We start from the raw sequence: 15283 nt of genomic DNA, 5'->3' as shown, positions 1-15283 counted from the left end.
ATGGTGACGGGGGTGACGGGGTGACGGGGTGACTATCGTGACTGCTACAGTACTTACAGTACTAGGGTGGTGCTGGTGCCTATGGTGACCCGGGGCTGGACTGTGCTGAGTGCTGGGTACAGTACTATACCGTACAGTCTCTCTCTGCATATCTCTGCATAGTGGCAGTGCCTGCCAATGCCAGTGTTACTGTATTGTACTGGTAGTGCGTAATCGTTAGCGCCCCAGCCATGGCCCCACCTTAGTCATCCACCAATACACCAATCAGCATTCACCATGGTTCAACACATGGTCGCAAGCAGGAAAAACCGGGCTCAGCCACCACAGCCTCCCATACAGAGTGAGTGCAGTACCTACTGAACTGACTTTTTGCCCCTTGTCTGTTCTGGTCTTTCTGTACGGAGAAAAAACACTAATCCACTTTGAGTCTCACCAAACCTTGCTGACCCACTTTGCTCAGACTTCGCCGCGCAACGCAAGAGATCCCTCAACACTCTTCTCCTTTGGCCTTAGTCTTCGCTTCTTTCCCTTCTCTCCCTTCTCTCCTTTCCCCACTCCGTCACTCCTTATTATCCTCCCCTATTTGGCCGAGCCGTTTTTTCAATATCTCACTACTTTCATCCATCTTGTTCCCCTCCCCCTTTTGACGAACCCATCTTACACTCTCACTATCACCGTACCACCTTCGACTGACACTCCTCACCCTCTCCCTCTCACCTACGCCCCTTTACTCTCGGCGCCTAATTTATTTTATACGCCTCATAATAATATCTTCGATCAATCTACCTATCCTTCTACTCGTGACGACCACCCAACAATCTCGTGTCCCTTTTCTATCCCGCGCGGCCTTGGGCCCGGTCCGTGAGATTCTCACTCGACACTCCCGATTCCCCGGACGACTCCACTCGACTCGAATTCCTTGCGCTCTTCGCCTATTCACTGTTGATCCCATTGTCTCGGCTCTTGCTAGGCCGGCGCCAACGTCTTCACCATGCGACGCGGACTTCTCATCTTCGTCTTGGTGAACCTACTCGTCTTATCATTCTTGATCCGCAGTGTCTCAACTCTTCTTTCGCTGCTAGTGGAGGATGCCTCGGCTGACGCGATTCACCGCGCCGAACTCCCTTCGCCCAATTCAAGCTTGATTGAACAACGTCCACAAATCATTCCCAAGATCATTCACCAAACGTACAAAAATGAGACTATCCCTGAGGTTTGGGTTGAGGCGCAGCAGAGCTGCATTGACTTGCACCCGGACTACGAATATATTGTATGTGAACAAACCCTCAATTCGATACGGCTTATCGCTTCCTCTGCATCCAATCAATTGGCCTTGAACTAATGATCAATCTAGCTCTGGACGAATGAAAAATCCCGAGACTTTATCGCTGCCGAATACCCTTGGTTCTTGGATACCTTCGATGGCTACAAGTATCCGATCCAGCGCGCGGATTCAATCCGTTATTTCGTTCTAGCTCACTTCGGTGGCACTTATATCGATTTGGATGATGTTTGTCACCCCCCACATCCCTCCAAATATAATCAATTACTGACCAGCCTTCCTTTTCTCTCAGGGCTGCAACCGCCGACTGGACCCCTTACTCGCTTACCCCGCGTGGGTACGACGCACCGTTCCTACAGGTATCTCGAACGATGCGATGGGCTCAGTTCCCCAACACCCATTTTTCCTCCGCACGATCGAGTTATTGCAAACCTATGACCGCAGCTGGCTGCTCCCGTACATTACCGTCATGTATTCGACTGGGCCCTTGTTCTTGTCCGTGCTCTGGAAGGAGTACATGCGTGATGGGCCTTCCGAATCAGGACGTGTTCGAATCCTGATGCTGGATGAGTACAATAAGCACTCGTGGAGTTTCTTCACCCATCACACTGGTAATAGCTGGCACGGCAAGGATGCGCATCTCATTTTCTGGGTAAGTCAAAGCTTTATCTCTCCCCCTCTTGATCCTTTGCGGAGAATCAAATGCTAATTTGAGCTTTAGATGGGCCAACACTGGATGTTCCTAACCTTCCTCGGCTTCCTAATCGCAGCCGTCGTAGGCTTCTGCCTCTTCTGGACATACGGCCGAGTCATGCTCCTCGGATCAAAATACCGCTACCGCTATACGAAAGTTCCCTCCATAATCAGCCCGTCACGCCTTTCGTCTGCGTCCCCCTCGCGCCGGGCGAGACGATTGATGCCTACCTTTATCCGACGCGTCAGCTTCAAGGAGGATGAAGAATCCCGCAGCGGCTCTACTGAGACTTCTTACGAGCTTGGTCGACGTGATGATTAGAAATCTACCCCATCGGATCTTCGGATATGATGTGATTTCTTTTGTATTTGTTGTCTTTGATACGGCCTGGACACGATCTGCACTGCATTAGCATTTTTGTACATCTTATTTCTGTTTCTTTTTCTTTCTTACGACCTGTTTGGAGCGTCTGCATTTGGTTGAATCTCGTGGCGGGGATCCCGGATTTGGCTACTTCCGTCTCTATGGGAGGTTTTTTCTCTTTTTTTTCCGCCAAACGCGTGTGAACAGGAACGCATGAACCTTGCCGACATACCGTTCTTGTTCTTGTTGCTCAGGACCTTGACCCTTTCGCCTTCTCGCCTATCTACCTTTTTTTTTCTATTACCGATTTTTATTACATACGTTAGAGTTACTTATATTCTCTGGGTCTGAGGGGCGAATTGAACATCGCTTTGGCACAAACAATCAAAATATTTATCAATAAATCTTGGAACAACTGAATTATCTACGTTTAAACTATAGTGTTGAGAAAGAAGTCTGGATTCCTTGGAATGACCTCCAGTAACTTATGGGTATTTTATAGATAACCTTCGCCCGGCAAGGTGATTGTTATCCCCGGGCTTGTGACAAGTTATTATTTCAACTACTGGTAGTTGTTAAGAGTATCTGATAACCCCAGGGCTCCATTTTACGTACCTTCTGAGTCTTATTCTCTAACGAGACCCTCCGCCACCGCCACTGAGCGCTCACCTATTTCCTGTATTAGACACATTATCTTTCTGCCGAACTTAATATACTGGTCACTCATAACATACCATTTTATCTATTTATTTGGAGAACACCATTTAAAAAGGTCTTAAGAAAGATAGACCCTGGGAAGGTTAAATAGTAACAAGGCCATTTGATCTTCATACAAGTTATTTCTTTATAGTTTTGCCGTAGTCACAGTTTTCCCTTGGCTGTAGTCTAGTCCGCCGTTATCCTGTCTCAATTGTCTAGTCCTAGGATCGGATTGGTTATTCAAATATATTAGTAGAAGGCAATGGCCAGTTGTTCATTTCCATGGGTACTTTGAGAACTCGAAGGGATCCTGAGAAGAAGAGAGGCATAATAGATATTGTACATACACTCAGCTAGCGATTCTTAGAGGCACAGCTAGGCAAGGAATGAAGACAGAAGGTTGATTCGCATGGAGTATTCTTAATAGACCACACATAGATGCTGTATCAATTCGGGATCATTGGGACTCGGATATTGACTTGTTCGGTGAAGTGATTTCATAAAAAGTCAACAGACAGGCAATGCTTATTTACTGTACTAGCGCTTGTTCCTCGTAATAATGTACGATATTACGCTTGGATTTGGGTAAAGGTAGGATCTATGCATTTCACTTTTGCTAAGGTAAATTCATATCATTGATAACAGAGAGTAATAGATATCACATATCAAATTGAACCAATTAACGTGCGAAATTAGCGTCTCACTCGCTTCCTAGCTTTCACAAGGTCTGCAGTATAATTCGTCCGAATACCGGTCTCCGATCCGATGCGGCGCTACGGTGGTCACTCATAGACCTTAGTAAAAACATACATACATCTCTCCCCAATCATGACAGGAGTCGAAGTCCACGGGTGAGCCTGGATATACAAAGACCGAGTATTTCCAACTTGCCTGCCTAGTATACTCGTAGGGCCATCTGCTGAGCCCAGTATGCTCCCAACTCGCATATAACCCGATAACCGAATTCACCCACGACTTCACGGCATCACTCGGCGAAGTTCCTTCGCCCCCCAACCCCTCTCGACCCACCCTGTCGAGTCCGCCACGGAGACAGCGACGAATGGAAAGCCCGGGGAAATCAGCCAACTCGGGAGCATAGGCGATCTGAGCGCCGCCCGGCTGGGCAAATGCTTGTCTTCGGCTCGGTGAACGTCCGCGAGGTCCACAAAATCTCCAGTCCGGGGCTCCATTCTGGGGAGAGAGATGGGGAGTTTGCTACGAAGTACGGAATTCTACGGCGTAAGCAAAGTAAAAGAGAGCTGGGGTTTGTGGAAATTGAAATTGATGGGGTAGAGCGTTGTCCCCCTTCCCCCCGATTCCCTCCCCGCATTGTCTTGCGTTTCTGTTTCTGTTTCTTCCGGTTGCGGTGTGACGTGCTATTCTATCACTCTCTCATCTTCTCAAAAGTCAAGCAACTTGATCTCATCTGGCAATTTCTCTATTCTGCCAATAGTAAAGAGAATCGCACCCCCGATGGGTATCACTACACTTAGAGGGAAATCCCTCGGCCGTGTCATTGGTCTTGTTGGCGCGGTCGGTTTCGTGCTACAAGGTTATGACCAGGCTGTCGCTAATGGCTTACTGACATTGGGATCTTTTATTGCTATTTTCCCTCAAATCGATACAGTCAATACTCATGGTAGCCAGAAATCGCACAACTCTACTATTCAAGGTTAGTCCCACATCAAATATATACCTTTAGGTGCTCACGGCCCTCGCTCGAGCGAGTGAGCGAGTCAAGGTATTTTAAACGCTCAAGTGAAGCACTGGACTAATCCGACATACCATTCCAGGAACAACGGTCGCGATCTATGAAGTCGGCTGCGCTTTGGGTGCCCTGGGCTGCGTGTTTTTGGGCGACAAACTCGGTCGTCGCAAAACGATCTTTCTTGCGGGATGCGTTGCCTTGGTTGGAATCGTTATTCAAGCAAGCCCCTTTGCGTTGGGACAGTTGATTTCTGGACGGGTTATTACTGGTGAGTGATTTATCTGTTTTCTTTTCCCGTCTATCACAGTATGTGATATCATCATGCGTGGGCACTGCTAACAGGGAACGAACGATAGGCTTGGGTGTCGGTGGATTCACCGCGACAATCCCTATGTATGTTTCTGAGTCTTCTGGGGCAGAGGCTCGAGGACGCATGGTTCTTTTAGAAGGGTGGTTTGCTATCGGTGGTATCGTCCTTGCAACTTGGTTAGAATTTGGGTAAGCATCATCACCACCACCACCACCACCACCACCGTCCATCGTGACCGCGCGAGGTTAGATAGACTTGCTGACTTCTTCTGATCTGGGATAGATTATACTACGTCAGCGATAACTCAGTGAGCTGGCGCTTCCCCATCGCCTTCCAGGGCATTTTTGCCCTCGTGGTTGTCTCGTGTATCCTATTTTTGCCCGAGTCTCCTCGATGGCTTGCTCGCGTTGGCCGTATGGAAGAAGCGGCCAAGGTTCTCTCACGGATGGAAGATGTGCCAGTGGAATCGGAACACGTTGCGCAAGAGCTGGAGATCATCAAGCAATCTCTTTTCCTGGATGCAACGGACGAATCGACGGTTTCGACTTCGCCTTTTGCTTTGACGAATAATCGTCATTTGCACCGAACGGCTATTGCTGTTGGAGTCAATATTCTCGCCCAGATGACGGGTGTTAATATCATTACGTTCTATTCTGATACTATCTTCGAGGTAAGCAAAACATTCGAGATGAGATGATCTAATCCGGCGAAACAACCCATCAGATATGCTCATAGAATTCTAATTATTACTCCTCAATAGTCCGATTTGGGATACTCAGGTACAATCTCCCGCATCATAACAGGCTGTCTACAAATCTGGCAATTCATAGCCGCCGGTATAGCAGTGCTATTAATCGACCGAGTCGGACGTCGACCATTACTCCTCACAGCCGCCGCCGGCATGACAATTGCCCAGACATGCCTAGCAGGTCTTTCAAGCGATCTTTCCAACGAATCCGCCGCAGGCGCTTCAATCCTATTCTATTTCATGGCACTATTCTGCTTCCCGATCGGTCTATTTTTGGTACCATTCATGTACGCCGCTGAAATCGCACCCTTACGCACTCGCGCCAAAGTCACCGCTATGTCCGCCGCGGCAAATTGGCTCTTCAATTTCCTTCTCGCGGAAGTGACGCCGATTGGATTTGCTAGTATTCAATGGCGGTATTATATTATATACGCTTGTATTAGTGCTTTCGCGTTTATCTTCTTCTATCTTTTCTGTCCGGAGACTAAGGGCCGCACGCTAGAGGAGATTGATGATATTTTCGTTCAGTCTAATTCTGTTTTTGACCCTGTGAGAATTGCTAGGGAAATCCCCTTCCAGACTGAGCTTTTGGCTCATATTGATGATACTGAGAAGGTTGGGGCGAAGGATGAGTGTGTTGAGAATGCGTGATTTGACCGGCTCGGTTTGATAACGTGGCTGTCTTTTTTTGAACCTACTACTACTACTACTTGAATGAATATAGTAACGAGAAGAGGCCAATGTCAGCTGTGTGGGTCGAGACAACCGAATGAATTGGAAGTACTAGCAGGGCTGTGACTTACAGCGAGGGGCCACAAGCACGCCTGGCGCTGGCATGCTTCTCAGTTTGATGGCGATGAAGGGCTAGTTAGAGAAATAGAAGATATAGAGTTATCACACATTTACAATCAGTTGAACAAGTACTTGCCGCAACCTTGGAATCCTTAACCACCTTTTTGCTGAGCGACTGAAACGCTTCACGATCTTTTTTCTCGACATCGCCTTGCGCCCGATATTCAAAGATGCATTTATATTATCATTTAGTTTACTCTGATTGACTTTGTGTAGGGGTCTGTATGCCTCGAACATCCAAGATGCCGTTCCTTTGTGTGTCTAAATAGCTTTCGCTCTAGGGTCCCTTCCATCCACCACCTTGTCATGCACCGACATATCCACAGTCCATCACTGTATACGTAGGGTGCGCGAGGAGAAGGAAATGGAAATGTTATTGTAAATTATCTAAGTGAGAGGAAGGAGTTGTAGGACAGGTGACTAGTTAGGAGATTGGCCCAACTACGAACAAAATTACTATGGAGAGATCTAATATTCTAGATAGACTTTGGATTCAAACACCCTTGAAACCATAACCTTAGAAATGTCAGTACCTGGTCCCTTCTTCACACCGGGAGGTCCCCGAGTCCCACTTTTGTTTCGGGGGTCAAGTAAAACATCACCAAGAACTACCTGCAGAAACAAAATATGCATGTCCCGAGACATACCAATTAGTCGGCGAAGATCGAAGCATTGGACTAATCTGAGCACTCATTATTAATCAATTGATCTTTAGAAATCGAGATGAACAAAGGCCGCCGTCTCGGCATCTGTGTTTTAGATGCCCCCAAAAAATTCCTGCTTTTTTGGCCCCCAAATTAAAAGTTGCTGGACTCCAACAAAATTCTCCACCACGCCATAAATCATGTGAATCGTGACCCAATACTGCTAATGGGTCGAATTTCAGCACCAATCAAATCACTTTCCAACGTCTTGGTAGACGGATTTAGCTTGTTCTCCACTGAGCTTTCTTGGCAACGTGAACCTCGTCAGTGACTTGATAATGACATCGACCGGCATGCCGACACATATATTTGCCACCGAAGACCAGAAAGCAAGCAAGAAAATAAATAGTCTCGAGGTTTCGAAATGCTAACTTGGCTACGACGACTCAGGTGTCCATGATACACATTGATAAGCTAAAGATTCATGGTGGATCTGAAAGATAATAGGGGCGCTTATTAGCCTTGATTCAGCCTTGGCTGCTTATGTACATCGACTCCTTAAAGCAAGCTACCCCGCGAAAGCTAAAAACAAAAGTGAAGAATCCTCCCCTCCCCATGCGACGACAGTAGAATATGCAGACCGAGAAAAAAACTCGGCGTAAACCGATCAAATCCTGCTTGGAGTGTAATCGCAGGAAGCAAAAGGTACACAGATTGCTATTACTCCAACTGGCCTCACTAACGAGATATCAGTGTGACCGCCAGAAACCATGCAATCATTGCATAAGTCGGAGAGTCAAGCACCTCTGTGTGTATACTACCAGCGGCCCTCACGGGAGGCGGGCCCGAAATCGTCATCAGCCTAATCGACTCGCAAGCCCTCCTCTGCCTGTCGATAATCCCGAAAGAAGTTCATCTAATACACTCTCGCCCCACGAGTCTGATTCTGAGACAGAGAAAGGGTCTCTGGAATACCTGACTCGAGAATCACACACGCTTCAGGATCCTTCTCTTGATATTTTTTCAAGGATAGATCCAGTCCGATCCAGGCAGTGGGGTCTATGGCCGCAAAAATGTTTGACAGATCTCCTCATCCGGATATTCCTAGAGGAAATTAATCGCATCTATGAAGTGATCCACGGATCATCATTCGAAGCCAAGTATTCTGTTTGGTGGGCTGCGCAAGAAACCAAGGCAAACGGCGACCCAGGTGTATCTCTTGCCGACGAGGACATTGACTTTGGCATTCTCATCATCCGATCATGTCTACTGAGCCTTCAAACCCTTCCGTCACCGAAATATCCCACCGAGGGTATTTTGAAGACACACCCAGAGGCCGTAGAACAATGGCTCTATACGCTAGCCAATGACTTGGACAAATCACAATCACCAGATAGAAAGCCCTCTCTAGAAACAGTGCAGCATCGCTTTTTCCACACAGGATACTCCAAGAACTATGGAAAAATTCGGGAGAGTTGGTCAAGCTTGAGCGCTGCTGTCAAGGATGCGCATGAGATGGGCCTGCATCTCAAAGACCCTGGCATCGCTCTTGATGAAACTGAGATGGAACTACGCAGGCGTACTTTTTGGAGCTTGTATTTCTGGGATCGGTAAGATCTTCTCGTCTTGTCGACTACTTAAAGATACAGGGAGCTGACTGGAACTCTAGCTTTATGTGCACGTTTTTTGGTCACTGGCCATTAATACCTGAGGGCTATTTTGATATCGAGCCGCCGCACGACATCCTCCAACCGCTAACTACTAGCCCATACGTGCTTACGCCTTTCACGGATCATATATTTCACATCAAGATAGCGCGTTATATCACAGCTTTTTTGAGCCCACCGTCGTGGACCAGCGATCAATACATTCCAGCAACAGTTTCGGAATTCGCGCAACGCTTTGATGAAGTTATCATTGATCAATTGCCCCCGCCATTCTGGATGGAAGCCCCTGATACAAGCTGGGACAGCATAGACCCCGTCCTTGTTATTAAGAGGATGCGCCTTCAATTGCTTATCAACAGTACCAAATCTTCACTTTACCGAGCGTTTGCAGATCCATGTAACAGTCTTCGACCACATGAAATGCTCGGATCACAATGCACAACAGATCCCCTGGCGCTCTCTCATCGAAGATCTTTGATACAAACGACATCACATATGATTTCATTGATCACGAAAATTTACATTCTTATCGACAATAAGGGTGGTGGCCCGCCAGCTGAGCGGCTATTTTTGCTTCCAATATACCTTGTCGATGCCCTGGCATCCCTGGGAGTTTCTTTGCTTTCAATCCAGTTCGACGAAAGAAGGTTTCTTACCAGCGGTATTCGAAGTATGATATACCCAGATTTGCAAACCAGTTATTCAATATTTCTCGAAGGATTCAACTTGCTCTGTCGCCAGGCTTCACTATACAGTCTGGCCAAGAAAGGGGTGGAAATTTTAGAGAGTCTGAACATCGCTTTAGACTCTCTTTTTACGAGTGTCTCTGTTGCTTCTGGTTCAACTATAATGGGGCTTCGTGATGAAAGACAATCTTCCCAGCCAGGGGGGTTGGAGGCATCATCCTCATATTCCCATTCTGCTAGTGGGTATGACAGGGTCTACACATTACTTCCGGAATGGTTGCCTTCCTTTTTGCAGTCACCAGGGCGATCATGGCTGGTTAATAACCGAATGGCCTTTGGGGATTCCTTAGTATAGTTTGCAGCTATTCATAACTTATTAACTCTTTGGAAAAACGCAGTTTCGCTACATCCTATCCTGTACATGTTATAGAGTATACCAGTCAATTTATTACATTGCAGCAACCAATTTAATCCGCTTTTTATTAGATATGATATTGGGGAAATTGAATTTGTCTAAATTGGTTTACTCAAAGCCCTGTGCAGATAAAACAACTATTGCTTGAGCATTGTTGGGAATCTTCGTGTTCTGCTCGGCGAGAGTATCAGCCGTCGAGGCTGGTCGGTCTGCCTTCCCTGCGGTGGTCTATTGAAGAGAGATTAGATTGAGTCTCATTAGATATTTTTTGAAGGGGAAAACCTACGCCGCCATCAACAGGCATGATTAAATCCAGTGATTCACTTCGCCTCCTTGCTACAAAGAAAGAGAATAGCTGTTCATTTATTAGATGTACTTTGTGAACAACCTGATGGGGAACTTTCATACCATAACCAGCATCCCATCCTGTACCTTCCTGCTTCAAGAGGTTTTGGTTGATACGATCCTGGCGTTCTATCCGTCACACCTCTGCCTCGTACCATTGGGGTGAATACCATTCCGGGGCAAACACAGTTAACCTGAATATTTTCTGGGCCGTGCTGGGCAGCCATGGCACGGGTCATTTAAATAATAGCACCCTTTGTTGTAGGGTACAGGAGACTGGGATTCCCACCGAGAACTGTATTTCATATTAACGTTATTTAAAAAGTAGAGAGGCAACGGGGACTTACGACTACTGACTGAGGACATATTAACTATGGCACCTCGTCCATTCATTCTCATATCAGGAATAACATGACGACTCATCAGCAGCATACTTGTGACATTGATCTTGAAGTCGCGTTCCAAGCTGCAAGATCAAGCCTGGTAGCATCTCCCATGGTATCACCAACCCCGACTAGTAATTCTCGTTGGATTTCGTAAGTGTTACGAGGCGCGAATGGATCACCAATGTTGATAAGAATATTCACAGCTCCGAATAGCTCAACGGTCGTACTCACGGCATTCTTGCAGCTTTCCTCATCAGTTACATCCGTCTGTACGACTTCTGACACGCCGCCCTCAATATCAATCATGCGCTTAGTTTCCCGAGCCCATTCAGCATTATAAACAACTAGTGCCACCTTGGCACCTTGTCTGGCGAGTAAGATAGCAGTTGCGCGGCCATTTCCAATCTCACCTAGAGTCTGTGAATATTAACTTGCAAAATTAAGCAATAATGTGAACCGAACTTACCAGGCATACGAGATCCCGCACCGGTGACGATGGCGACCTCACCAGTGAAATCAAAAGTTTTAGCAGCGGCCATATTCGAAGTTATTATTATACAAACTAGTCTTTGGGGTTCCTGAAGATATAAAGTTCCTTATAGGTGCTTTTATAAAGTGTCACTCACATTCTTGTAGCATAAGTACGGTGGCCATCCTCCGGTGGCTATGGGGCTGGTTCAACTTCTTCGGCCATCCGCCGATTCCCTAACCCCAACTGTCCAAGAGGCCTCGGAAACCCCACAAAATCTCGGCTTTGGTCCCCGTGGGAAATTGATAAACGGCAAATTGGTTTAAAATCGGGTTGAATGCCGAGCCCTGCGAATTGGAAGTTGAGACCAGGCTATCGCTAGCCTAATGATCATAATGGCTTTTGACATTGGTGAGAAATTGGGCGCGTGTTATCATGTTTTCGAACTAGTTTCACAATGTCTACATTTGTCTCCCATGTAGAAAAGTTTGAAATGTCATGAGAAGGAATCATGAAATGCCGTTTCAGGAGAATATTTCGATTGAGTATCATTTATGTAGTGTTTTATTCCATGGCGATTTCAATTTATAGGATCATTTGTCGGAGGGGAAAACATCAGTATTGACTAGTACTTATGATAGCTAATTTAATTATACCTGCAAGCGCTTAATTGAAAAGGTAAAGAGGGAACTTTAGCTATTATTTAACTAGATATATAAAGTTGTTATTATTATTATTATTATTATTATTATTATATTTATATTTATCTAGAGTATAGTTAATAAGACTATAACTAGACATCACCAGAACCCACTATAACCCAGACCTAACTCAACCTAACCTAACTCAACCTAACCTAACCCATTTAAGTACCTAGTGGGTAACTATTTCAGTATAAATAAGGTATATATATTAAGCTTTTAGATATAGTATATATTAGTACTGTTTTTAGGCCTTTATATAGGCATTTATATAGGCATTTTAAAAAATTTATTTAATATTATTATTATTCTATATTTAGAATATATATATATTGTAATGGGGAATTCCGCTCTCAACACCGGTATCCCATAGTCAGGTGATTGGGGCCTTAGTAACAAGGCAGCCATATCGTTTCGGAAGAATAAGTAGCGTTCGTTCGATAGTATCAATAACAACATGCATGTTTCCCCTTATGAATTATTCTTTCTGCGCAGTCTGGTGAGGCTGAGGCTGAGGTTGCGGTATCGGTGTATCGCATGTCCATGAAGACTCGAATGTCTTACTAGTCGCATCTCTATAGCGTCACGCTCTGTCTACTACTCTCCTGCACTCTGCGAGTGTGGTGGTTTTGTCTTCTTGTGATCGACCCGTCTGCTTGACAGACTGCCAGCGAGCTTTCCCATCTTACAATATATATAAAATCTTAGTATCTAAATCCTTCTAGAAAGAAAGATATAAATTAAGTATTGAAATACACTATATAAAAATTATGGGTTATTGGGTTTAACCCATTGGGTTTTGGGTCAGTATCTCCAACCCAAAATGGGTTATGGCGATGTCTAAGAAGCTTATATAGATAAGTCTTCTTTAAGATTATTATAAACAGTATGCAGGCCTAGCCCTAATTGAACAGTTGTCGCTACAGCCCTTGACGGCTGGTTTAGCTGTTTAACTAGCTATAGTCCCTCTTTAACAGTTAGATCCTCTTTATAGGGTATCTGTCTAGTTGACTGATTATACTTTCTGATAATCTTCTTGTTTGCTATATATAAATTTGTATTATCCTGTATAGGCATCGCCATAACCCATTTTGGGTTGGAGATGCCGACCCAAAACTCAACCCAACCTAATACCCCAATAGGTACCTATTTTAACCTGTTTTTACATAATTTATTCATAATTTTTATGTAGTATATTTCAATGCTTAATTTATCTCTTTTTTTCTAGAAGAATCTAGATACTAGGATCCTACATATATATATATAGTATCAATTATTATATATTTAAATTTTAAGACTAAAATAGGTACCCACTGGGTTCCTAAATGGGTTATAGGTGGGTTGGGTTGGGTTGGGTTGGGTCCGGGTTATAGTGGGTTCTGGCGATGCCTAATCCTGTATAGGCATCGCCATAACCTATTTTAGATTGGAGATGCTGACCCAAAACCTAATAGGTTAAACCCAATAACCCAGTGGGTTTTTATTTCAACCCATTTTAGCATAATCTATTTATAAATTTTATATAGTGTATTTTAATACTTAATTTATATCTTTTTTTCTAGAAGGATTTAGACTAGGTATCGCCATAACCTATTTTGGGTTAGAGATGCTGACCCAAAACCTAATGGGTTAAACCCAATAACCCAGTGGGTTTTTATTTCAACCCATTTTAGCATAATCTATTTATAAATTTTATATAGTGTATTTTAATACTTAATTTATATCTTTTTTTCTAGAAGGATTTAGACTAGGTATCGCCATAACCTATTTTGGGTTAGAGATGCTGACCCAAAACCTAATGGGTTAAACCCAATAACCCAGTGGGTTCCTATTTCAACCTATTTTAGCATAATTTATTTATAAATTTTATATAGTGTATTTCAATACTTGATTTATATCTTTTTTTTCTAGAAGGATTTAGATACTAAGATTATATATAGATATATATATAGTATGAGTCATTGTATATTTAAAGTTTAGGACTAAAATATACAGTAATAAAAGAGTTATTAGAAAAATAAGACTTTTTGTAAAGATATATATATTACCTAGTAGGGTATACTACTATCTTTACTATAGAGCTCTGTAATTTATTTTATTTTTAAATATACTACTTCTTAGCCTTTTAATTTATATTATATATATATTAGATATTGAATAATAATAATATTAAATAAAAAACTTAAAATACCTATATATAAGGCCTAAAAACAGCACTAATACATCCTGTATTTAAAAGCTTGGTATATTTGCCTTGTTTACACTAAAATGGGAACCCACTGGGTTCCTAATTAGGTTTTGGGTTATGGGTGATAACCCAAAACCCATCAATGGGTTATGGTATTCGACCCAAAACCTATTTTGGGTTAGGTTGGGTTGGGTTGGGTCCGGGTTATAGTGGGTTCTGGCGATGCCTAATTTAGACACTAAGATTTTATATATATATAGTATTAATTATTATATATCTAAATTTTAGGACTAGTATATTGTCACAGGATTCAAAGTATACAATACCCTAGACTCTCGAGGCTGATTCATAGACAAATCCCCTTTAAGTCACCTATATATCAATATCTACCCGAACCCTAATATATTTAAGATCCTACAAACATTCTGGATTCTTAATCTTCTTAAGAATCAGTCTCTGTATTAACTGCCTAATCTAATCTCTACTGTCTGATATCCTTACTTAGTTATAGGTCTCTAGCCTAATAACTTAGTAACTATTATAATTCTGATTCTTCTCTCTTAACTATCTAAGGATTAAAGATAGTATCTTCTATATACGTTAAAACCCTATATTCTCTTATAGTAGTATATAATCTAAAGTTACTATACCCTCCTCTCCTACTATTTAACCTAAGATTAAATTAGCCCTAGATTAGTATAAAAACCCTATAGAATCTAAGCTAGATCAGATATTAATCTATAGAGCTACTGTATATAATACTAATATATCTTCTTTTTTTTTTATAGGATATAGATCAGAAGAATTATAGATAAACCTATAACTAAAAGTATTACTAAGCCTAGAAATATTAATATAGACAGTCTAGAAGAAAAAAAATATAAACTAAAGTATCTTAAAGAGTTTCTAGTAATTCAGACCTATATTAAAGAGCTTTCTACTTAGGTTTCTAGAAATATAAATACCAGAGCCTTCCTAGATAAGCTATCTATAAATTATAAGGGAACTAAAACTAAAAAGTATAAGAAAGTAGAGAGTTTTAAAGTTAATAAATTTAAAAGATCCTTTAGTCTTTAGAAGTAAGGAAACTAACTCTTTTAGCTTAGATATATTTTCTAAGGTAATC

General features: G+C 43.1%; 6 protein-coding genes across 6 annotated transcripts; 3 read left to right on the top strand and 3 right to left on the bottom strand.

Moving 5' to 3' along the window:
* Positions 1–991: 991 nt before the first annotated feature.
* On the top strand, positions 992–2297 carry N7481_007322 (glycosyltransferase family 32 protein; the record flags this gene model as incomplete). The annotated part of the gene is made up of 4 exons (XM_057266541.1): positions 992–1270; positions 1355–1510; positions 1575–1934; positions 2004–2297. The coding sequence occupies 4 exons, from the start codon at positions 992–994 to the stop codon at positions 2295–2297; spliced, it is 1089 nt and encodes a 362-aa protein (XP_057120742.1).
* Positions 2298–4015: 1718 nt separating this feature from the next.
* On the bottom strand, positions 4016–4228 carry N7481_007321 (uncharacterized protein; the record flags this gene model as incomplete). Its single annotated transcript, XM_057266540.1, has 1 exon — positions 4016–4228. The coding sequence occupies one exon, from the start codon at positions 4226–4228 to the stop codon at positions 4016–4018; it is 213 nt and encodes a 70-aa protein (XP_057120741.1).
* A 283-nt stretch (positions 4229–4511) lies between these two features.
* On the top strand, positions 4512–6455 carry N7481_007320 (sugar porter family MFS transporter; the record flags this gene model as incomplete). The annotated part of the gene is made up of 5 exons (XM_057266539.1): positions 4512–4710; positions 4832–5014; positions 5103–5244; positions 5339–5726; positions 5817–6455. 5 exons carry the CDS (start codon positions 4512–4514, stop codon positions 6453–6455), a joined length of 1551 nt encoding a protein of 516 aa, XP_057120740.1.
* A 1615-nt stretch (positions 6456–8070) lies between these two features.
* On the top strand, positions 8071–10008 carry N7481_007319 (fungal specific transcription factor domain-containing protein; the record flags this gene model as incomplete). Its single annotated transcript, XM_057266538.1, has 3 exons — positions 8071–8108; positions 8179–8910; positions 8970–10008. The coding sequence occupies 3 exons, from the start codon at positions 8071–8073 to the stop codon at positions 10006–10008; spliced, it is 1809 nt and encodes a 602-aa protein (XP_057120739.1).
* A 198-nt stretch (positions 10009–10206) lies between these two features.
* On the bottom strand, positions 10207–10652 carry N7481_007318 (uncharacterized protein; the record flags this gene model as incomplete). Its single annotated transcript, XM_057266537.1, is given in 3 exon segments — positions 10207–10296; positions 10355–10542; positions 10556–10652. Coding segments are annotated over 3 exon segments (375 nt in total), but the record flags the coding sequence as incomplete, so codon positions are not given.
* N7481_007317 (SDR family NAD(P)-dependent oxidoreductase) lies at positions 10653–11338 on the bottom strand (the record flags this gene model as incomplete). The annotated part of the gene is made up of 4 exons (XM_057266536.1): positions 10653–10708; positions 10761–10860; positions 10923–11209; positions 11266–11338. 4 exons carry the CDS (start codon positions 11336–11338, stop codon positions 10653–10655), a joined length of 516 nt encoding a protein of 171 aa, XP_057120737.1.
* Between the last annotated feature and the right edge of the window lie 3945 nt (positions 11339–15283).

This window comes from Penicillium waksmanii (assembly GCF_028829765.1).
Source record: "Penicillium waksmanii strain IBT 27052 chromosome Unknown utg000007l:1.0-4314555.0:1.0-4317578.0, whole genome shotgun sequence".
NCBI lineage: Eukaryota > Fungi > Ascomycota > Eurotiomycetes > Eurotiales > Aspergillaceae > Penicillium > Penicillium waksmanii.
This window is presented reverse-complemented; position numbering and strand designations above follow the sequence as displayed.